The sequence below is a fragment of the Stenella coeruleoalba genome (assembly GCF_951394435.1).
Source record: "Stenella coeruleoalba genome assembly, chromosome: 19".
Lineage (NCBI taxonomy): Eukaryota > Metazoa > Chordata > Mammalia > Artiodactyla > Delphinidae > Stenella > Stenella coeruleoalba.
This window is the reverse complement of record NC_137165.1, coordinates 7,667,365-7,690,685: the sequence shown is the minus strand read 5'-3', so window position 1 is coordinate 7,690,685 and position 23,321 is coordinate 7,667,365. Positions and strand designations below refer to the sequence as shown.

Genomic DNA, 23,321 nt, shown 5'->3' with positions numbered 1-23,321 from the left:
GTAGGTTTTCTCATTTGCTAGGCTGGTGAGATGCCCCATCCTGAGAGGGAAGCGGGCCTATGTGGACACAGGGACATCCTAAAGGCAATAGGGGGTATCCAAAGGGAGACCAAAGTCCACGGACAGGAAATTCAACTTAAGGGAGCTTGGGGGGCCAGCCACTCAGTCCTGCTGTGGCTGCGTCCACCTGCAGGTCTCTGACCCTGTTTGGCTGCAGGGACAGCGGAGCAGACCCACTGACACGAAGGTCCTTCTTCCTGAGCCATCATTCAACGTGGCTTTTTTTGGGAAATCCCAGGGGTCTGAGGTCTTCCCCCACCGTGGAGTCTTCCAGTCTTTGCTTTCCCAGCGTTTGGCTTGGTGCCCCTGTGGATGCTTCCCAGAGGCGGCCCCTCTCTGCCCATCCACCCCTCCTCCCACCACCAAAGGATGGTCCCCTCAGCCCCGCTCCAACCTGAGAGGAGGCAGAGCCCCAAAGAGAGCAGGTCAGGACCCCAGGCCCGGGGCTGGGGCGTGGTGAAGCTAGACCTGGAGCCCAGCCCTGGTGCGACCCCAGGACTGGCTACCCGCGGCCCTTCTTGCCCCAAAGCTGCTGTCTCTGTCTCTGGCCACCTATCACCTTTCAGTCGTTTTTCCAATGCCGTTGTCCGTCCCCCACCTCCCAGCCCCTACCGACCCTCCATCATTCTGGCCTAAGCACCTCTAGCATCCCAACACCCGACAGCAGTAATAACATAGAAGGTCATCTTGCTGACCCTAGGCCTGCCCTGCCTCAGCTGTCCCTCCTAAATTCTGGTGACACACCCCGACCAGCAGCCTTATCCTGAGGTAGCCTGGGTTCCCTGGTGATCACGTGATCCTGGACATTTTGCTTTTTAAATTCAGGGATATATATATATATATGCAGACATGTACCGTGTGTGTTAATTTCGTAAGTGGCTTGGGTTCAGGGAGGAAATTTGAGCCCTCTTTCATCTGTAAATATTAGAAAAGTTTGAATCAGTAGGTACAATTATTAGTGCAAACAATGTACCCTTCACTTTCCAAGATTTCACGAATCATTAACTGTTCTGTTTAAGAAACACTAAGAGAAACACCCACCAACAATAAGGATGGCAGGTTTAAATGAATTTTGCTTTGAGAATGTAAGAAGAGGCTTGAATGCGCTGGATGCCCCGGGGCAGAAGTTCTCAAGATTTGTTGCACCTTAAGCAGCTGTGCCTGGGCTCCTCTTTGGACCAGTTAAATCCAGGAAAAGGGCTGATTCTGATATGCTGCCAGGACCGAGGATTACAGCTCTTCTGTGTTGCCAACCTGGGAACCGCTGGCCCCATGCAGCTATTTAAAGTGAAATTAATTCAAATTAAATAAAATTGAAAATTCTGTTGCACAGGCCACATTATAGGTATTCAACAGCCATACGTGGCTAGTTGGTTGCCATATTGGACACTGCAGATGATAGACTATTTCCATCATTCCAGAAAGTTCAGTTTCACAGCACTGCCCTAAGGAGTTACCAAGTTCAGCTTTTGTGGCTGGGGGCAGAGTGGGCAGGTCACCCTTGTGTAAAATGGAGGTGGTTTTCTGAGGTCCTTGGCAGGCTGATGGCCACAGTGGGAGTGCGAGTATTTGGGAGTTGGACCCGTTATGGTTCCTGTTTTTCTGCCGGGCTGTCCCTCTATAGGGTCGAGAAGCTTCTGGAAGTGTGTCCTGGGAAAGTCACGTGGGAGACACCCAGGGGCCCAGGGCGACTGGGCTGAACGCCAGGCCATCCTCACTGGGGTGCTGCACGTCTCCCACAGGTGGTGGGCAGGTTGGGGAATTGTTTGGGGCCCCAAGTGCTGAGAGAATGGAGGATCCCGCAACTGCCCCTGAAGCCTTTATTCCCCGCGGGGTGACCCTTTTGGCCCCCTGCAGTTAACCCTCCTCTGGGACGTTGAGTTTCTCCTTCACCCCACAGGCCACCACGGCAAAAAAAACCTCAGGAAAGAAGGTGCGGAGGTACACGGCGGCCTTGGGGATGGGGTTGGCCAGGAAGACCTCTTGCTTCTTGCGTCTCACCGTGCGCATCACCTCCTCCGCCACGTCCACGGGGTGCACACCGTAGGTCAGTCTCCTGAAAAAGACTGAAAAGCCCCAGGAGGGGCAGGGCTTATAGCCTCGGGGGGAGGGGTGTGGTCAGAGCCCCGCCCCCCTGCCCCCCACCCCCCCGGGGTGGGGACGGGTGTGCACTTCTGGAGTCCCAGTCTCGGGACCAACTCTGCCGTCTGCTAGCCGTGCGCCCTGGGGAGGCACTTTACCCGCTGCGCCTCAGCTTCCAAATCTGTAACGCAGGCGCAGTCTCCTGCCCCGTTAACATCCCAGGATGGTTATGAGCCGTCGGAGGGGATGAGGAAGAGCTTAGAAGATAGGAAGCTGCCGGATGTATGAAGGGGCTGTTGTTTACAGTTGTTGCGAAGCTGTGTTTGTCCAGAGCCTCCTGGAACCTCTTGCCCACGTCTTTTTTTTTTTTTTTTTTTTTTTTTTGCGGTACGCGGGCCTCTCACTGTTGTGGCCTCTCCCGTTGGCATAACACAGGCTCCGGACGCACAGGCTCAGCGGCCATGGCTCACGGGCCCAGCCGCTCCGCGGCATGTGGGATCTTCCCGGACCGGGGCACGAACCCGTGTCCCCTGCATCGGCAGGCGGACTCTCACCCACTGCGCCACCAGGGAAGCCCTTGCCCACGTCTTGATTCATCTTGATTCCCTAATGTAGATAGAGCCTCGGGCAGGGGGTAGCTGCTCTGTGTAGAGCATTCTAGAATACTGATCATAGGTGCATTTACAGACCACTCAGGGTGTGCTGGTTGCTGTTCCAACCCCTCTATGAGCTGGAACTTTCAGTCTTCCTTATGAGTCTACAAGTTAGGTATTACCAGTAGCCCTCATTTTCCAAAGGGGAAACAGAGGCAGAGAGATGAAGGGAGTTGCTTAATATGTGACTGAGGCGAACTTCACATGCAGGCAGTTAGGGCCAGACTCTGAGTTTCTCTGTGCTGCCTTCTAGAGCAAGGGGAACAGGAAGTTCTCGAAGACCAAATCCTGGCTATTCCACATGGGAAACTGAGGCCCAGAGGCGGGCAGTCCCAGTGGCCAAGGTCACAGAGCCTGTGACTGACGGAGCCCAACCTGGCTTCGGTCTGCTGATTGCAGGTTAGGATTCCATCTACCTGGTGCCTCAGGACCTAAGTTTTGGGGTCCCTCCCCACTGTTAGCTGGGTGCAGGGGCCTCACCGTCCCCAGTCCCATGCTTCAGGAACACCCCCCTGGACCCCCCCTCCTCCAGAGCCCTCCGCGGCCCCTGTCCCTCTGGCTTCGCTCTGAAAGCTCACATTTCCAGATGGAGTCCTCCCAGTTTCCTTGGCCTGGATGAACGCGGTAGGAGCGGATGAAAGAGGGGCTCACGGTGCTGACGATGACGTCGTATTCCTCCACCTCGGCCCGCAGGCAGTCGAAGAAGCCGAGCGCTGCGTGCTTGGCGGCGGCGTCTGGAAGAGAAACCATCCAGGGGTGGGCGTGGGTCCCGCTGTGCTTCCCAGGAGGGGCCTTGGGGACACACATCCCTGCAAGCTCCGTTGGGAGAGGCCTCAAGTCACCTGCCCATCACTTCATAGATGAGAACAGAGAGCCCTTGTGAAGCAGTGGACAGATGCAGAGATGAGACGGAATCCAACTTAGCCACTTGCCCGCTGTGTGACTTTGGGCAAGTGACTCATTTTTACCTAAAGAGGCTCAGTTTTCTTATCTTTAAAATGGGCATAATACACAGGGAACTCTATTCAATATCCTGTGATAAACCATAATGGAAAAGAATATGAAAAAGAGGATGTATATGTGTAACTGAGTCACTTTTCGGTACAGCAGAAACTAACACAACGTTGTAAATCAACTATACTTCAGTAAAATTAAAAATCGATAAAATGGGCTAAATAAATAAATAAAGTGGGGATAATATCACCCTATCCAAGTGAGAAAATGTATATAAAACATTTCAGCCGGGAAGGCTGATTCCCTGAGAGAGTGATTTCTCCAAGGTCCTGAGGCCATCAGGGTTAAGAATGCAGGAGCTAGGACTTCCCTGGTGGCGCAGTGGTTAAGAATCTGCCTGCCAATTCAGGGGACACGGGTTCGAGCCCTGGTCCGGGAAGATCCCACGTGCCTCGGAATAACTAAGCCCGTGCGCCACAACTACTGAGCCTGTGCTCTAGAGCCCAGGAGCCACAACTACTGAAGCCCGCGCAGTGAGAAGCCCATGCATCACAACCAGGAGTAGCCCCTGCTCTCCGCAACTAGAGAAAGCCCATGGGCAGCAATGAAGACCCAACGCAACCAAAAATAAATAAATAAATTTTAAAAAAAGAAAAGAAATGTTCCAAGGAAAGCAGTGCATTGGGTTCCCTGTTAGTTGGAGGCCAAAGGGCCACTTGTGTTGCCCACACCACATTGTATCATGTCACTGCTGTGTCCCCACCACCTGGTTCTAGGCATTCGATTGCTGTTTGTTGAATGAATGAAGGCAGCGAGCAAGTGGAAAGTAATCCACCTGCTGAAAATGACATGTGTGTTTGTGAGTAGGAGGAATAGTGGTGAGGTTCTAGATGGGCTGGGGCAGAGACGGAATGAGGTACGTGGCAAAGACTGCCCTGTGCGGACCCAGCTCTATTCTCCCCATCCTGGGCCCACAGGCGGACTACAATTCCCAGCATCCCTTGCAGTGAGGGGTTAAGCATGTGACTGGCTTCTCTACAACAGGATGTGAGCAGCGCTGTATGGGCACGACGCCCTCTTCTTGCCAGCAGGAACCCACGTGGGGTGGGAACTAGCTTTGACCACGTGGAAAATGATGGCAAAGCTGTGACTTGGCACGACTCTGCGCCCCCGAGTGACCGCGTGAGGAACAGTGATGCCTGCTGAGCTGGGCCATCCCATTTAGACAGTTATACGGAGGAGGAGTAAAGGTCTTTACAGCACCGTCGCTTAGCCTAACTAATGCAAACGAGAAAAGGAAAGTAAAACACTATCAGGGGGATATGATGGGCTGAATTGTACCCCACCCCCAAATTCATACGTTGAAGTCCTAACCCCAGTATCTCACGCTGTGGCTGTACTTTGAGATAAGGGCCTTTAAAAGGTAATTAAGTTAAAATGAGGCTGTTAGGGTGGTGCCCTAATCCAGTCGGACTGGTGTCCTTATAAGAAGAGCAGGAGACGGCAGGGGTGCCCACACACAAAGACCATGAGAGGACCCGGGGAGCAGGCCATCAGCAAGCCATGGAGAGAGGCCTCGGGAAAGATCCAGCCTGCCCACACTTTGATCTTAGACTTCCAGCCTGCAGAGCTGTGAGAAAATGCATTTCTGTTGTTTAAGCCACCTGGTCTTTTTTTTTTTTCTTTTAATATTTATTTATTTATTTGGTTGCACCAGGTCTTAGTTGTGGCAGGTGGGCTCCTTAGTTGCGGCTCGCCGACTCCTTAGTTGTGGCCTGTGAACCCTTAGTTGTGTCATGCATGTGGGATCTAGTTCCCTGACCAGGGATTGAACCCAGGCCCCCTGCATTGGGAGCGGGGAGTCTTAACCATGGTGTCGCCAGGGAAGTCCCTGGGGTATTTTGTTGTGGTGGCCCCAGAAGATTACATCAGGCCACCCCACCCACCCTTTCTTCATTCCTCTCTCCCTCTCACCTTTCTACCCACCAGACACTTATCCAGCTCCGGTTTTGTGCATGGTACTTTGGGCCATAAGGAAACGTATGAGACACGTTCCCCCACCCTCCCACATCCTACCTCACGGGAGGTGGGAATGTCTCCAGAATTTCCCCAGTTGGGCCCCAGGAACATACACCGAGAAGTCCCTCTCCTCCTTGGACTTTTTAGAGGAGTCTCACCTTTGGAATTCTCTCTCGCGCCTCCCCTGGAATTGTGTCCCTTTCCTTTTCTCCTTCCTCCTTCCTCAGAACCTCTCCATCCCTCTCCCCTTTAGGGATGTGCACCCCTCCTTTCTTTCCCAGTTGTAATCGTTCCTGTCTCTCCAGGGGCATCTTTACAGAGAAGGGGGCATCTGAGCTGGGGCTGTGCACCCATGTCAGGAGCGTGACCTTGATCTGGCATTGATCGTGTCCAGCCAGGACGTGTCCTGACCGCCTGTGAGACGTGAGCTTCTGGGGGCTGAGGGGAGGGCTTATCTTTATCTCCCATAGTCACCACCTGTGTGCTGTAGATGGTCAAAAATAGGAGCTGAAGGGATGAAAGAAAAGCCAACAGATGCTTTCATCTCTGGACCCTCGTCCCCAGTGTAACCCCATGCCTAGTCCTAGACACACATCTCTTGTCTTACAAGACACATAACAGGGCTTCCCTGGTGGCGCAGTGGTTGAGAGTCTGCCTGCCGATGCAGGGGACACGGGTTCATGCCCTGGTCCGGGAAGATCCCACATGCCGCGGAGCGGCTGGGCCCGTGAGCCATGGCCGCTGAGCCTGCACGTCCGGAGCCCGTGCTCCGCAACGGGAGAGGCCACAACAGTGAGAGGCCCGTGTACCGCAAAAAAAAAAAAAAAAAGACACATAACATAGGACGAAACATGTTTGTCTTAGCAACTTACAGGCTGTACGGAATGGGATTCCAAGCTTCCCTTGAATGTTATTCACTAACACGATTTGTCCGGTCCTCCGGGAAATCATGTTGGGGAGCAGCGCTGGAAAGCACAGGACAAAGAATCACGGTTACAAGTCTGAGACTGAGTCAGACAGCATCAGGCAGAGCCCTTCCCTTCATCACGGGGGGCTTCCCTACCTCCCTGACAGTTAGATTACAGTGGGACACAGATGGAATGGACTCTGGTTACCACTCATCCAGTGTTTCCTAAGAGTGGGCTGGGCTCAACTGGGGAATTGCTGGGTTATTTTATTTTATTATTATTTTTTTTGGCCTCGCTGCATGTGGCGTGCAGGATCTTAGTTCCCTGACCAGAGATCGAACCCAGGCCCCCTGCAGTGGAAGTGCAGAGTCCTAACCACTGGACCCCCAGGGGAGTCCCTGGGTGATTTGAAATGACCCATCCCTGTGCATGGAGTGACACTGATTTCAATAGTGAGAAAGGTAATCCCTTTTCAACTGTCCTATCGCTTCCAGTAGGAAAGTTGGTTCCAATGGGTCTTTAATACTACTCTTGCATGTGCTAATCTTTTTTAAAAAAAGAGAGGAAAGACCTCAGCCCTTTGTCTTGGGAGAACTTACTGCTCTGTTCTGATTTCAGGTTTTCTTGTATTGATGGAGAGGGAAAGGGGTTTTTAATTTATGGTAAAGATTTTCTCCTGAATTGAATTAACTTATAAATGAGGAAATTTAGAAAAAGATATGGAGTAAAAATAGCACAGATTGAATAGGGAGATGGCAGAAAATATCAGAAGACTTAAGTTTGCATTCCTCACCGTGGTGCCAGGGACCCTGAGCTCTCAGAGGTTGAGTGAAGGACACACCTTGGCTGGCCTGCTTGGTGTGTCCACAGCGACTGGGCTGGAGGAAACTGTAACCTCTGGGGCATCATCTTAGAAGCTCTGGGGAGTCATCTTTCTGCTCCCAGTACTTCTTTCCCTTCAGCTGTCACAGCTCTCAGAATCCCATCATCATGGAGACTCTGGCCGTAGAGAAGGCAGCTCTAAGATCATGCTTTCTCAGCCTTTGCCAAACACACTACTCCCTACATGTAGACGTTCTCCATGCTTATGTTCTCCCTTTTGTGCTTCTGCTTGGATAAACTTTATTTGGGGTGGGAGGAGGGCTTCAACTCTTAGATCTATTCCATGTCATCTCTAGCAACACCCCTAACCCCAGCTTCAGGTCTGCATTTGAACTTGACCCTTAGAAATCTCCACACAGGAACCACCATTTTACCTTTAAAAGGGAGACATCCTCCTGCCTTCCTGTTTCTGCAAAGGGATTGACAGTATTCTGGGTCTCTTGCAGATAAACTCCTTTTCAACCTTGGACCAACTGTCATGATTAGGAGCAGATCAACCACAAGGTCGATATACTAAAAGATCTGCAGGGGGGCTTCCCTGGTGGTGCAGTGGTTGGGAGTCCGCCTGCCTATGCAGGGGACATGGGTTCGTGCCCCGGTCCGGGAAGATCCCACATGCCGCGGAGCGGCTGGACCCGTGAGCCATGGCCGCTGCGCCTGCGCGTCCGGAGCCTGTGCTCCGCAACGGGAGAGGCCACAACAGTGAGAGGCCCACGTACCGCAAAAAAAAAAAAAAGATCTGCAGGGGATGAAGACAATGGTCCAGAGATGTGGGATGGGATTGGAGGGGAGCCATGGATATGAGTAAGAAAGGAGGAGAAAAGGGCAGGGCTTGGGGAGGGGGCTTAATGGAGAGGAAGGTTGGAATATACCAGTCAGAGACTTTCACAATCCCTTTTCTTTCATCAACATTTACAGTGAGATGCTGAAAGCTTTCACCAAATAAGCAGGGATTTTTCTGAAAGAGGGGCTGGAGGCTCCGTCCAGAGTTGGGTGACTGTCTGGAAATATAACAGAGCCCTCTCTAGCAGCCAGTGGGAAGGTCAAACTCACGAGACCTTTGGTCAGTGTGATGGGTCCAAAGTAATTGGCATCCATGATCTTTTTGTCGAGTTCCAGAGAAATCTTATGGGCAGGCCCCTTCACCTTCATGCTGGCATTGTTGATGAGGATGTCCACGCAGCCATAGCAATCCAGGACCTCTTTGGCCACATCCTGGACACAGCTGATGTCCGAGAGATCCAAGAGGACCAGCTTTGGGGTGAATGTCTGCTGGACCAACGAGAGAGTCAAGACACATGTGGGTGCATCCCCGCAGACCTTGGGACCCTTCAATCTGAGAGCCACCCATTTTGAAACTCAGAACTCATGGAATGACTACAAACAAATGATGAGGAAGAAGCAGAGATGACTCTGGAAGGAAGTAAATTGATGGAGAAAATGCATCCTTGGGGACCAGAGCAACAACAACATTCCCAACACGCAAACATGCAGTCATAAGTCTGAACTTCTGGTCAAGGGGCCGGACCTGAGAAATCCAAGTGGAGGCCATGCATTGATTCTGCTGGTGATGTCATTTCTTATGACACTTCTGAGCTCCTTTTTGGAAATCGCTTTCAAACTGGCTTCCAAGCCACAAGAGAATCTGCCCAGTACTTTGTAGCCACGTTTAAGTTTTGGCCAAAATCATACAGTCAACACAATTTTTTTGGAACACCATCTATGTGCCAGGCATTTGTGTTCAGCCCTAAACATTTGATATCGTCAGGATTCTCATGGGTTAGAAGGGATACAGATGGAAAAATTGATTTTACCATATGGTGAATGCAATCCCGGTGTTTGACAAACACTAGCCCTGAGATACGGCCTTAAAAAAAGGTTCCCTGGTCAAATTTGCTTGGGAAATGCAGACTATCATATATTCTTCTTGGAGATAACACAATGCACATTTGCATAGCAAAGGCCCTGAAAAGTCCTGCAGTAAAGAAATTAGTCAGACAAGCTTGGCCTAACTCAGTATTTGCCACACAGTTGACTTCAGAACCTCATTTTTACTGCTTAATAACCAATACCTAATAAGATCCCAAGAAACATACCTTGGAGTACGTTGTGTTACCCTGGTCGCTCCATCTCCTCAAATACCAGAGTTAGTTCTGAATGATTTTTGGCTATTTCCAAAATCAAATTCAACATCAAGGGAAAAGATCAAAAAAAAAAAAATCCTGAGGAGAACTCTATGAAGGCAATGTCTTTTTCTTTTTTCCAAATAAATTCATTTATTTATTTATTTTTGGCTGCGTTGGGTCTTCGTTGCTGCGCACAGGCTTTCTCTAGTTGCGGCGAGCGGGGGCTACTCTTCGTTGTGGTGTGCGGGCTTCTCATTGCCTTGGCTTCTCTTGTTGCGGAGCACCGGCTCTAGGCGTGCGGGCTTCAGTAGTTGTGGCACGCGGGCTCAGTAGTTGTGGCACACGGGCTTTGTTGCTCCGCGGCATGTGGGATCTTCCCGGACCAGGGCTCGAACTCGTGTCCCCTGCATCGGCAGGTGGATTCTTAACCACTGCTCCACCAGGGAAGCCCCTGAAAGCAATTTCTTAAACAATGCTCCAGAAATGCTTTGAAAACCCCAGCTGCATTGAAATGTGTTCACCTCCTGTGTAACTTCATGGAAGGGGACTTCACATCCCTGATTTCTTTGAAGGAAAAAAAAATTTTTTTTTTTGGCTTGCGGGATCTTAGTTCCCTGACCAGGGATTGAACCTGGGCCATGGCAGTGAAAGCACCAAGTCCTAACCACTGGACTGCCAGGGAATTCCCTCTTTGAAGGAAATATTATTTGAAGTATTATTTAAAAAATCAGCCATGAGTGTTTATAAACAGAGCCCATATCTGTGACATACCATATTTTCTGGATCCTCTTTGAGTCTGACTTAAATAGAATGGGCGGGGGGGTGGGGCTCAGAGGCTAGAGGTACGATGAGGGGTCAAAATGAGCCAACTCCCAAGTTGGCAGACTTACCTGTGTCAAGATTACGTTTTCCCAGGACTTCCCTGGTAGTGCAGTGGTTAAGAATCCGCCTGCCAATGCAGGGGACATGGGTTCAATCCCCGATCCAGGAAGATCCCACATGCCTCGGAGCAACTAAGCCCCTGCGCCACAACTACTGAGCCTGCGCTCTAGAGCCCATGTGCCACAACTACTGAAGCCTGCACGCCTAGAGCCCGGCTCCGCAACAAGAGAAACCACCGCAATGAGAAGCTCGTGCACGGCAATGAAGAGTAGCCCCCGCTCGCCGCAACTAGAGAAAGCCCGTGCAGAAACGAAGACCCAACGCAGCCAAAATAAATAAAATTAAACTTTAAAAAATACATTAAAAAATTACATTTCTCCAAAGCAAAATTTCACCCAAATTTCATCGAAAGAGCTGCCCTGTAACAAGCAACGACGGCTAAGGGTGTCCAGGGGTTGCCCATGCCGGCTGCCAGAAGGCCTTACCTTGCTGGGGTCAGCCACACTGATCAGGGCATCGTGTAGACTCTGAAGCCTCTCCCAGTTCTTTCCGCACAGCACCAGCCTGGCCCCGCTGGTATGGAACACCCGAGCACACTCTGAGGGGAAGAAGGAAGGAGGACAGGATGCACTGTGGGTGAAACCCCTGATGGGGAGCCCCTCCTTCTTACAAATTCAAGGATTCAAAGAATTCAAAAGCCTTAGAGCCATGAGTTCCTTTAGAGCTCATTGCATTCAACTTCCTCTGGAATTTCTTCTTGTTTCCAGCCTCAGCACGGTTGCCTCCTGTGAAGGGCATCTCACAGGGGTGTGAAATAACCCCTCCTCCATTGGGTAGTTCTGATTATTAGGACATCCTTTCTTAAACTGGACAGAAAGATGACTCCATCAAACGAGACCCCCAGAAGCACAGCTCTAAATATATCTCAATCTGAAGGTATTGGAGACAGCTGCCATGTATTTTCAGACCAAATGTCACTAGTTTCCTCCACATTTTCTCTGTGGGTCGATACTCCAGCCAGGGTTCTTTTTATTAAGAAAGGAAACCTGCCTGCTGTCTAGTAAGTTTTACTCTGGACGAATTTCTGACTCACTCAATGTCCCAGTGTTCTTTTTTTTTTGGCCATACCGCACGGCATGCAAGATCTTAGTTCCCCAACCAGGGATTGAACCTGTGCCCTCTACGGTGGAAGTGTGGAGTCTTAACCACTGGCCTGCCAGGGAAATCCCTCACCCAATGTTCTTAACTGGCAAGTTGTTGGTAGATACAATTATTCTTATGTGGCAATAACAGTGATATTTAAGAACAATAAAAGCTAACAGATGTTGACAATTTACTTGCTTGGGTAGCTATTGAAAGGGATTCACATAGATTAGCTCATTTAATTCACAGTCATCCCATGCAGTAGTTTCTTAGGTTGGGTTCCCTAAAAGCAGAATCTAAGACAGATTCAGGCGGCCAGGATTAATTCAGGGAGAGTGTTCTTCAGAGAAAATCTGTCAGGGAGTAAGGGCATGGGGTAGGGGAAGGGGAAGGGGAAGGATAGAGTCTAGCTTTGGCTGGACCCAAGGAAGGCTCTGGACTGTAAACCCAGCTGCAAGACTGTCCCACCTGGATGCAAGGGGACTGTCTTTTGTACACGTGTGTCAACCAGTCACTGATGGTGGGCTGCCTCCCTCCGGGGGTGGGTACAAAGGGTGTCTACTGGCAGAGGGCAAGTCTATGAGCCATGGCCACCAACACTCATAGGACCTGGGGATGGAGGAACTGGCCAGGTACAGGAATCTAGGAGGGGCACCAACAACACCTACTACAGGGGAGTAGCTATTACTGTCCCATCTTTACACCAAGCACTGGTGACCCGGGCTGCCTGGGGATGCCAGAGGGTAGTTGGGCAGTACTGGGTGCCCACTAGGGGCTGGAAATCCTGTGTGCCATGGCTCTAAATGATCTTATGTTTGTGTGATTTTCTCCTGCAAGTCTCTCAACAGCTGGAGCAGGTGTAGAGAAGGGGGCCAGCTGGACAGGACAGTTGGCAGGGGTTTGAGAAGTGGGCATTGTGGGCAGGGGAATTGTGGTATTGGAGAGGGAGCAATTGATGTGCTGGACCATTCAGTCTAAGCCAGATGAGAGCAGAAGTGAAGGCAGGAGGGGCTGATGGAGAAGGAAAGGAGGAGGCTCTAGGGAGGGGAGGTCTCAGTGAGGTCTAGAAACAGATGTGGTCGGGGAAAGCTGCGGTCAGTTCTGCTGACAGACGGAAACTTGAATCAAGAAATAACTGTGTGGGGCTTCCCTGGTGGCGTAGTGGTTAAGAATTTGCCTGCCAATGCAGGGGACACGGGTTCGAGTCCTAGTCTGGGAAGATCCCACATGCCGCGGAGCAGTTAAGCCCGTGCGCCACAACTACTGAACCTGCACTCTGCAGCCCGCGAGCCACAACTACTGAGCCTTCATGCCACAACTACTGAAGCCCGCGCACCTAGAGCCCGTGCTCTGCTGCAAGAGAACCCACCACAATGAGAAGCCCGCGCACCACAACGAAGAGTAGCCCCCGCTCGCTGCAACTAGAGAAAAGCCTGTGCGCAGCAACAAAGACCCAATGCAGCCATAAATAAATAAATAAATAAAATTTATAAAAAAGAAATAACTGTGTGAACAATGTCACCTTGAATTGTTAGGATCATAGAGAATGGAAGATTTCTCTAAATGTAGGTGTTTTATTGAGAAAAGGGCTGTCCCTGATGATTCTGGCTGTCAAAATTCACTACAGATGTCAGTCCATCTCCAAGTGAATTTGATGCAAATCAAGATCCCAGCATGTCTTGGAAAGTGACAGAAAGATCCTAAACTTTATTTGGAATAAGTTACAAACTTTACTTGGAATAATAAATATGCAAGAAACCAAAGAACATTTTGATAAACAATAATGGGAGTGGAATATCAGTTATTAAAATATATTACAAGGGCTTCCCTGGTGGCGCAGTGGTTAAGAATCCGCCTGCCAATGCAGGGGACGCGGGTTCGAGCCCTGGTCCGGGAAGATCCCACATGCCGCAGAGCAACTAAGCCCATGCGCCACAACTACTGAGCCTGCGCTCTAGAACCTGCGAGCCACAACTACTGAAGCCCACGCGCCTAGAGCCTGTGCTCTGCAACAAGAGAAGCCACCACGATGAGAAGCCCGCGCGCCGCAATGAAGAGTAGCCCCCGCTCGCCACAACTAGAGGAAGCCCGCGCGCATCAATGAAGACCCAACGCAGCCAAAAGTAAAAAAATAAATAAATTTATATAAAGAAAATAGAGCCGAGTATTCATAAGAATTTAGCATATGGTAAAGTTAGCACGTTGAATCAGCGGGAAAAGAACATATTATTTAAAAGAGGTTTTTGGCCCACTGGATAACTATTTGACAGGGAAAAAAATCTAAGTACAATATACCAAATGTATTAAATAACTAAATGTAAAAATAGAACCATAAAAGACCTAGAAGAAAATAGAGAGATATTGCTTTGGGGAAAGATCTTTTAAGCACAGCACTGAAGGAAGAAATAATACAAATTATTTACAGGTTTTTATCCTTAAAAAAAAAAATCCTTCCTTACAGAAGAAAACATAAATAAAAATTAAGAGGGAGATAAATTGAGGAAACCCATTTATAATACATATGTTGGAAAAGGGGTTCATTTATTTAATCCACAAAGAACTCTTGTAAATCAATAAAGGCCCTAATAAAGAAATTGGCTAGTGAGATGTGTAAGCAATTCATAAAAACACAAAGAGCTAATACACAGAAGATAGAAGTTCAATGCCAATAATAAAGAAATGCAAATTAAAAGATGACAATCAAAACAAAATTGGTAATAATCACATATTCACTGCTGGTTGTAGTGTGTATTGCTACAGTCTTTTGGAAGAAAAATTAAAAGAATCCTTAAAAGTAAGCATGGCCCAGTTATTTTATTTATGGGCATTTATTCTAAGGAGATAATTAAGAATGCATGGAATAGTTAAAATATTATTTATCTCAATATCATAATAATAAAGAGTTGGAGATGTTGGTTAGGCAGATGATGGTGTATATATAGATATCAGTTATTTCAAAGGCTTTAAAACTGATGTTGCAGAAGTGGGTCTACCAACATGGAAATCTCACAATACAGTAAGTTTTTTTAAAAAGATTCAAACAGTGTGTCTAACATAGTGCCATAACACTTGACTCTGTGTGTTATTGGTTGTTCAATTGCACCTATGATTATGTAACAAGGTTTAAAATTGGGATTTCCAAGATCAGATATAAAATTCCAAAGTGACAGTCCAAGATGCAGATTTTCAAAGAAAATTACTGAAACCCTGTTTCATGAATACCCTTTACTCCTAATAGGATGCAAACGGATAAGGCAGAGGAGAGAGGGGACTTGGAAAGAGGGCGTTTGTGGAGAGAACACCGTTAGGTGAGTTTTTGCCCCTTATCTCCATCCTTGAGAGAAGAGAGTGACCATTTGAACACACACTGTGAGTTCCCTGCAGCCGGGAGCCCGGAGTGATGTCTGAGTTGCACCTGGGGAATCTCATGGCTGTCACCAACTATCCCAGAGCAGAGGGAGGAGAGCTGGGGCTGCCCCAGAGGTTGGTCTCTTTACTGAAGGACCCTCCCATCCACCACAACCACTTGGACCAGAGGTGAATCATGAGCTGGCTGGGAGCTCTTGAATTCTGCCCAGGAAGTCATCTGAGAAGGGCAGTGGGACTCTAACACAGGGCGTATGTGCACAGACTGCCCCAAACCAGGGGTGGCACGGGAACTGAGCAAGGGGAGTGCACCTGCCCCGCGGCAAGTGCAGGTGAATATCCCAGGGGGCGCCTCTGAAGGACCCACAATAGAGCCCATGAGAGAAAGAATCCACTCGGTTTTAAATGTGTGCCAGGCATGGAGCTCGAAGCCGGCTTCTAAGAGTGTCAGTCAGCTGAGAATTTTTCCTGTCTTCCTTCTCTCCTCTCCTTCCTGCCCCTCCACCCGCAGAGGGGTCAGAAAGAGCAGCAAACTGGCCGGCAACTCGCCCTAGCTGGGGGCAGGTATGGGAAGGGAGAAGGAAACTTGAACTTCAACGAAAAGGGACACGTTTATCAATGTATTGGAATGGGCACTGCAGTTTCTGAATCAAAGCTATGTTTGGGAATTTATCGTGACCAAAGGGTTAGGTATAATCTAATAGTAATCAGAAAAGCTATGAGACTGTCTGATTTTTTTTCTTTTTAAATCAAGATGCAAAGGAAGACTTTCCCTTCTGCATGAGAGCCCGGGGTGGGCTGTCTCCCTCTACCCCTCCCTCCCCACGTGTGCTTGCCCCCTGATGGTAATACATCTCAGCATCATAACGTTGCTGGAAGGAAATGGGATGAAGAGTTCCCGAGTGGGTGGGGTTCTGGGTGTGTTTTCGGTTCTTTTTTCTTGAAAAATCCTCTTTAATATATGTGGCTCCTATAATGACACAATTCGCTAAAAGAAACTTCACCTGGGGGGGGAACGCCTAGCCTCCCCGCGTTTGGGCTGGAATTCTGAGTGGCGGCAGCAGCTGCGCTGGGTGTGGGCATTCGTGGAGGTCCTGTTTCACAAAGCAGAGGGGCGTGGTTCAGTGAGCGGAGCGGAGTCACCCACCACCCCGCCGCTGGTGAGTGGTGAAGCCGGGAGGGACCCCAAGCGCTGACATTCCCGTTGGGTCCCTTGTTCCGCTGCTGACAAAGGAGCGGGTTGGGGCTCTACTGTCCCTGATGACGGGCACTCTTACAGGCTGGCCACTGGGACAGGGTGAGGGTCTGTGGCCAGGAGCCAGACCAAACCCGTGGCCTTGACCTCCTTAGGAGAGGCAGCCATGGGTGTTTGCTACCATCACCCATTTCCTCCCCTTCTCTGCTGACACCTCACCTTTGCCAGGTGGACCCGGGAGGCCGGAGCCCAGTGGTGCATCACTGCTTTGGTGCAGCCCAAAGGCACGCTCCCAAATGGGTCCTTTCCTCAAGGCCAGGCATCAGGTGTAATACCCAGGTGTTCTTATTTTATTCTTCATCAGCTCAGCACAACCTATATCTTGTATCAAGCACGTGGACGCCAGGCTTGTTCTTTTTCACTCAGCAAACATATTAATACATGGAGCCCTTACTTCCATAGTTCCTCAAACCTAAGATGCCACCCACCTGCAAGAGGCTTTCTGATTTCAGAGATATTAAAATGCACAAGGATGGCCCGTGACAATTGTAAGATGCCGTTGACTGAGAGACAATTAGCTCAATTTCAGAAACGTTTAAACGGGAAAAACCGTGCATCTTAGAGGTGATGAAACATAGGCAGGGTCTGTGGTCTCTGAAACAGTTCAAGTACAGTGGTTAAGTATTTTGAGAGTCACTGTTGCTGCAGACACAGTGGGTCCAAGGTGACCCCATCCGTGACTTGGCCAAATTGTGTGGGTTTGGGGTGAGGGTTAGAAGTCCTGATCTCTATCTGTCTGGTTTCCCTAGGAGACAGCTTGGAACTGGGTTCCTTGATGCTGTCCAGAGCTACCCGCTGAGTTCAGTCAGGTTCTGTGGGACTGGGCATGTACTGTGGGCTGTGTGTAGCCTACATCATCCGCTTGGTGCCCCTCACCTTTTTCTTGCCTTGGACCTGAGAAACGGAGCACTTGGAACCCAGAATCGCTGCAGTCAGCAGCATGTCCTGGCTAAGCGTTTATTTAAAGTCACCCATGCCCAGCTTCTCAAGCTACTTCTAAATACTCGGACTTTATGTTTTTCCGCTTTGCATTTCTTTCTAGGGTGAGTCCGTAAGAGACAGTGACAAAGAGCAGTGACACAAGTCATGACAGAGACTAGACCATATTCCTCTGAAAACTCCATTGTGCTCCTGAGATACGTTTCCTGGGCCCCTGATTTGTACAGTTTGCTTATAATAGAATGAGACTTTAAAAAATAAATAAACAAGCCTACTAAACCAAATATACATCTCTCAGCAATAGATAGAAGTCCTGTCTAGAAAGACAGAAAGTCAGGACAGTTACAGAACAGCCTTCTCAACCAACAGGATCGAATCGACATTTGTAACTCACTTCATTCATGAGTGGTAGAATGCACATGCCTTTCACACACCCATGGATCAGTCACCAAGAGAGTCCGTGCCCCGGACCAACTGAGAAATACCCAGATACGCCATTAACGGTAGTGTATTTCTGTGAGGAGCCGTGGGACCCAGAAACCAGTGCCTTAGGGACCGTCCAGAAGGGAGGAGCCACGGAGGTGCCAGGGAATGAAGGTGATGAAGGGATCTCGGGTTGGCAGCTGTCCCGATGCTAGGTGGGCGTGTTCTGCTTGAAGAACGGTCTTCCCCAAGGACTGACTCTGCATGTCTCTGGGTGGGTGTCTTTGCTCCATTTCCCCAGGGCACCCACTACTCCCTGTTGTCTTGTGTCTGGTCTGACTGGCAAACGTGTGTGCCTGGTTTGTCCCCGTGGAAGATGGAATTTGTGTCGCCCTGTCCCTCGTGAGTATTGAGTCTAGTGATTCTGGATATCCTCCTTGGGAACTGCTTCTGGGACCCACATAGGGGCCACATAAGAACCTAGTTTTACTGCCTTACTGTTTCTTTTTTATCTCATGTGGTGAGCCCAGGTCGATCACCCACTGAAATGGAACCCATTCTTGAAGCATGCAGATGGGCTGCTGTTGGGGTGCCCAGGGGAAGGAGAATCCGAGAGAATTCCCAGATGGGAGGTTACAAATGTTCTCGTAATGGTAGCACCATGGGAGTGGGTGCCCAGCCCACCAGCGGGCCTCTTTGGAAGGGGCAGTGCTCATTTCAGAATGGAGAGGACTTAACAGATACTGGTTGAGTGACCTAATGAGTGTTTGGCTGGTGGGTTCGACATTTGATTAAAAATAACAAAAACAACAGCAAAAATGATACCCAAACTTTGTGACACGTGGGGCTGCGCTACCATTGTCAGGGATGAGAGAGAATCTTAAAAACCTAAGGGCATTTACTATCTCTTATGTCACACATGCAGCCAGCAGAAGGGCCCTCTGAGACCATCTAATTCAGGAGTTGCAAATGTAAATGCCTTCAAGGCCAGGAGGTGATGTGGTTGAGAGAATCAGGCCGAGTGTGAGACACTAGGGATTAGTGGGGTGTGCAGCACACTGGTGTTTGCACGTTCTGCATAATTATCACCGTTGCTAACACTTGAGAGGTGCCCACTCTAGTTCCAGGCGCTGTTCTAAGTGCTCTCCATCTATTAATTCGTTTACTCATCACAACAGCATTATGAGGCAGAAAGTATTAGTATCCTTGCTTTCAGATGAGAAACCCAAGGCTGAGCAGTGCATCACCAGCTGGTAAGTGGGGGAGCCAAGACTCCAACCCCACCCCCAAGTTTGGCCTCATCACCAGTTCACTGCCCCAGCTGAGGGCTTTGCATTTCGAAGTTTCTAGAAACCCCCCTGGAGGCAAAACAAATCTGCAGACCGATTTTGGCCCTTAGACTGTGAGTTTGCAACCCCAGGTACTCCAGTCCCCTCACTTCTCAGGCAAGACAGCTGCAGCCTCCAAGAAAGAAGACACTTGCTGGTTAGTGACAGACGCTGGGAGAGAACACAGCCTCGATCCACCCCCGACCTGCCCAGCGGGCTCACCCACACGCCACCCTGTTGCCTCTCACCCTTCAGGGCAGGAGTGGGCACGAGAGGGGGCAAAGTCGCTTACCCTTGCCCAGTCCTGAGATGGCATCAGTGATGACCACCACCTTGTTCTGCACGGCTGACTTGGACCACAGATTGGACACCTCCTGGTAGATGAAGAGGAGGCCGCTGATTCCCAAGAGCACCAGGGGCAGCATGAGGACAGCTGGGACTCCCATCTTGTGCTGGGGGAAAATGGGAAGAAGGAATCCGCTCTGCAAAGGGACTCTGATCGGGACACGGGGCAGGGGGAGGCCTGAGGCTGCCGGCTGCACCCATGCCCCAAGCCCGGAGCCCGCTGTCCAGGGAGCCGGGCTCTGTGCAGACTCCCAGAGGGCTGCTTCCTAGAACACCTGGCTGGCACGCTAATCCCCAAATGGCCAACGAAGAGAGAATTACTCACGGTGTCTCCAGAAGCAGATGGAATCCGGCCTGCCCTCCCAAAGGTTAATTACAAGTTTAATTAAAATGGGTCTGCATTTTTGGAAGGAAAGCCATGTGTTAAGGCCACTTGCCTGGGCCCTAATGGCTATTTATAGCTCTCTGTGCACTGCAGGGCTTGCGGGGTAAATATAGTGTCTCTTCTGATATTCAGGAACACATGCTGGCCGGGTCTGATTTCAGAGTTCCTGCCAAGCCTTTTAAAGCTCTCCCGGGTGCCTCACTATTAGAGATTCCTCTGCAGTTTGGGGCTGGGCATTAGGGATTGGGACCTGGGATTTCAGCACGAACACCCTCGCCTTCTCTTCCTATAACCCTCCCATCAGGTAGCTTCCATGTAGCTCAGACTGGTGTGGCCGTGAGCCGTCTGGCCTTCCCTTTCCGGTTGGGGGTGAAAAGCACAGAAAATCTGTTAAACGGAATGGAGCCTGTTGCAGAATGAAACACTTGGAAGTGTGACATGAACTATGGGGAAGAGCAGTTTGGAGCTGTTCCTCTTTCGTCAAGTGCTTCCACGTTTCTGAGCCTTAGCTTCCTCATCTCTAAAATGGGCACAACGGGCTCATCTTGCAGGACTGTTGGGAGAACAAAATAATATACTGCATCTCAACAACAGACTCTGAGAAGATCACTCTCGTTATCTTTAGTGATTGAGAATACTAAGACTGTGTCCCAAATGTTAAATATTTTAATTACTTAAGGAAACTCAGTAGGATTAGAAATGGAGAGAGATAGTAGCTACTATGGAAAACAGTATGGAGGTTCCTTAAAAAACTAAAAATAGAGCTGCCATGTGATCCAGCAATCCCACTCCTGGGTATATTTCTAGAAAAAAATGAAAACACTAGTTTGAAAAGATACATGCACCCCAAAATTCATAGCAGCACTATTTACAATAGCCAAGACGTGGAAACAAACCAACTTCCCATTAACAGGCGGCTGGCTTAAGAAGATGTGATATATATAGAGAGAGAAATATTGCCATTTGCAGCAACGTGCTGGACCTAGAGATTATTATGCTTAGTGAAATACGTCAAAGACCCATACCGTATGATACCGCTTATATGTGGAATTTAAAAATAATACAAATGAATGTATATACAATACAGATTTACAATCCTAGGAAACAAACTTGTGATTACCAAAGGAGGCGGGGAGGGACAAATTAGGAGTATGAGATTAACAGATACAAACTACCATACATGAAATAGATAAGCAACGAGGATTTACTGCATGGCACAGGGAATTATGTTCGATCTCTTGTAACAACCTATAATGAAATAGAATCTGCAAAAAAAAAAAACACAACTGAATCACTGTGCTGTATACCTGAAACTAATGCAATATTCTAAATCATCTATATTAAAAAAACAAGGGCTTCCCTGGTGGCGCAGTGGTTGAGAGTCCGACTGCCGCTGCAGGGGACACGGGTTCGAGCCCTGGTCTGGGAAGATCCCACATGCCGTGGAGCGGCTGGGCCCGTGAGCCACAACTACTGAGCCTGCGCGTCTGGAGCCTGTGCCCCGCAACGGGAGAGGCCGCGATAGTGAGAGGCACACGCACCGCGATGAAGAGTGGCCCCTGCTTGCCACAACTAGAGAAAGCCCTCGCACAGAAACGAAGACCCAACCCAGCCAAAAAAATAAATAAATAAACAAATGTGGGGTTTAAAAAAAAAAAGAAAGAAAAAGAATTTAAAATTAATACAATCATAAATAGCATGTAGGTCAAATAATAAAGCATAATTAAAATTAAAAAAAAAAAAAGAAAGATGCCTGAAGCTTCACGTAACCCTGAAATAATGGTATTCTCTAGTCCAAGAATTGAGAACTAAGACCAGTATGAATGCATTTACGGGGTCGGGGACCATTCTGGGAAACCTGGGGTGTGAAAGTCACAGTCTGGATCAGAGCTGGTCCCAGCCTGCCTTCACCTCGGGGGCCTCTGCAGCCTCCTCGGTTCCACGTAGAAGCCACACGTGGAACCACATCTAGTTTCAGGCCGAGTGTAGCTTGCACTCGCCCTAATCCATCTGTGAATCAGAGAAGAGTGTTCCCTCCATGGCTTCATCTCAGCGTTTACGACCCCTTCACTCCTCCACAAAATGCCCCAGCGCCCTGCCCTCTGACAGCCTCACTTAGGCAGGGAGAAGGGGAGAAAAGAACGTGGCTCCCACTGCGCCTCCAGAAAGGCAGCATGACGGGTCTGAAGCTGGACAGCCCTGAGCCTGAACCCCAGTTCTGCTTCTGACGTGTGTAGCCTCAGGCACACACATAAACCTTCTGAATGTCACGGCCATCATCTGGAAATGAGGATACTAATGCTATTGTCTTCCTCGCTGCACCACTGCGTAGAGTTAGAATATGAGAGGTGACGTGTGGACAACACCCAGGATGGCTCTGTCCCATTGCTGTGCCCAGTGGTTTTGGTTTCTCTCTTCTTTCTGACAATTTTTTCCTAGTCTGTGTTGGTTTTCCTTGTTGCCTTTCCTTAATGCATATCGAGACCCATTCCTGAGGACTCTGGACAGGATTCAGAGGTGAAGGATGCCAGGGCTAAGTCAGGTAATGTGTGTGCACATACTTGTATAAACACACATGTGTATGTACACACATACCTATACACACGTGTGTGTTGGGGGTTCTATTTGCCAACGATTGTTTTAGATGCTGGAATGTACAGAGGACAGTTCATGTTGCAAAGAAATAATTTATAATTCATAAGAGGGGAACAGACCTGTAAACAGATTATTTCAATATACGGAGGAATTAAAATCCACCCGAATTTGTTTCATAAGAGCAAAGATAGATGGAAATGAGACACCTTGAACTGAGGGATGGTTACACAGCTGTGTTCATTGTCTAAAAGTTCCTTAAGCTGCACACTTAGGGTTTGGGTACTTTTCTGTATATATATGTTGTACGTGAATAAAATCAACACAAAAAATATAAAGGGAGATACGGGGACATATGTATACATATAGCTGATTCCCTTTGCTATAAAGCAGAAACTAACACACCATTGTAAAGCAATTATACTCCAATAAAGATGTTAAAAAATACATATCTATAAAAGGAAGCAGAGGGCCTTGGAAGCTCAGAATGTAGCCAAGAATCAGTTTTTTGACCTGAGCTTCGGGAACCAGGCGTCTCCTGCCCTGCCCGGGGTCTAGTTGATCACTGACTCCCCCAGCCCCAGACATCAGCGACACAGGATTTACCTCCACAGACACCCAGGGGTGACAAATCATATAACAGAACATGTACACTGTGGAGGGCAGGGGTCACTGGGTACAAACCCTTCTGCTCCAGAGGATCTCAGCACGGCTTCTCTGCACTGGGCTCGTTCCAGTGAAAATCCGTTTACTGTCCCTTCAGATATGCGTGATTCAGCAAAACACAAAATGCCACAGGCCCATCATTCATTAGGCAGGTACTCAACTGGAGCCCCAAACGTGAAGAAGTTAGCTGAACTGTCCCTTATTCTATGACAATCTAAATGTTACAGTTCAGCATAAGCAGATTGAGTGATTTTATTTGAAACATTTCAGGGTTTTTTTTTCAGAAATGATATATTCACTAAACATAAACACA

The 23,321-nt window shown here is 49.0% G+C and overlaps 1 protein-coding gene across 2 annotated transcripts; it reads right to left on the bottom strand.

The window, feature by feature from the left end:
• Positions 1-1,917: 1,917 nt before the first annotated feature.
• Positions 1,918-19,675, bottom strand: DHRS7C (dehydrogenase/reductase 7C; the record flags this gene model as incomplete). 2 transcript variants are annotated; one of them, XM_079903515.1, is made up of 6 exons in its annotated part: positions 19,313-19,675; positions 11,052-11,164; positions 8,617-8,830; positions 6,641-6,733; positions 3,374-3,529; positions 1,918-2,126 (listed from the first exon to the last, which is right to left on the bottom strand). In XM_079903515.1, the coding sequence occupies exons 1-6, from the start codon at positions 19,464-19,466 to the stop codon at positions 1,918-1,920; spliced, it is 939 nt and encodes a 312-aa protein (XP_079759641.1). In that variant the 5' UTR covers positions 19,467-19,675. The 2 variants fall into 2 exon arrangements, with proteins under 2 accessions (XP_079759641.1, XP_079759640.1); XM_079903514.1 differs by having other exon boundaries at positions 8,617-8,827.
• Between the last annotated feature and the right edge of the window lie 3,646 nt (positions 19,676-23,321).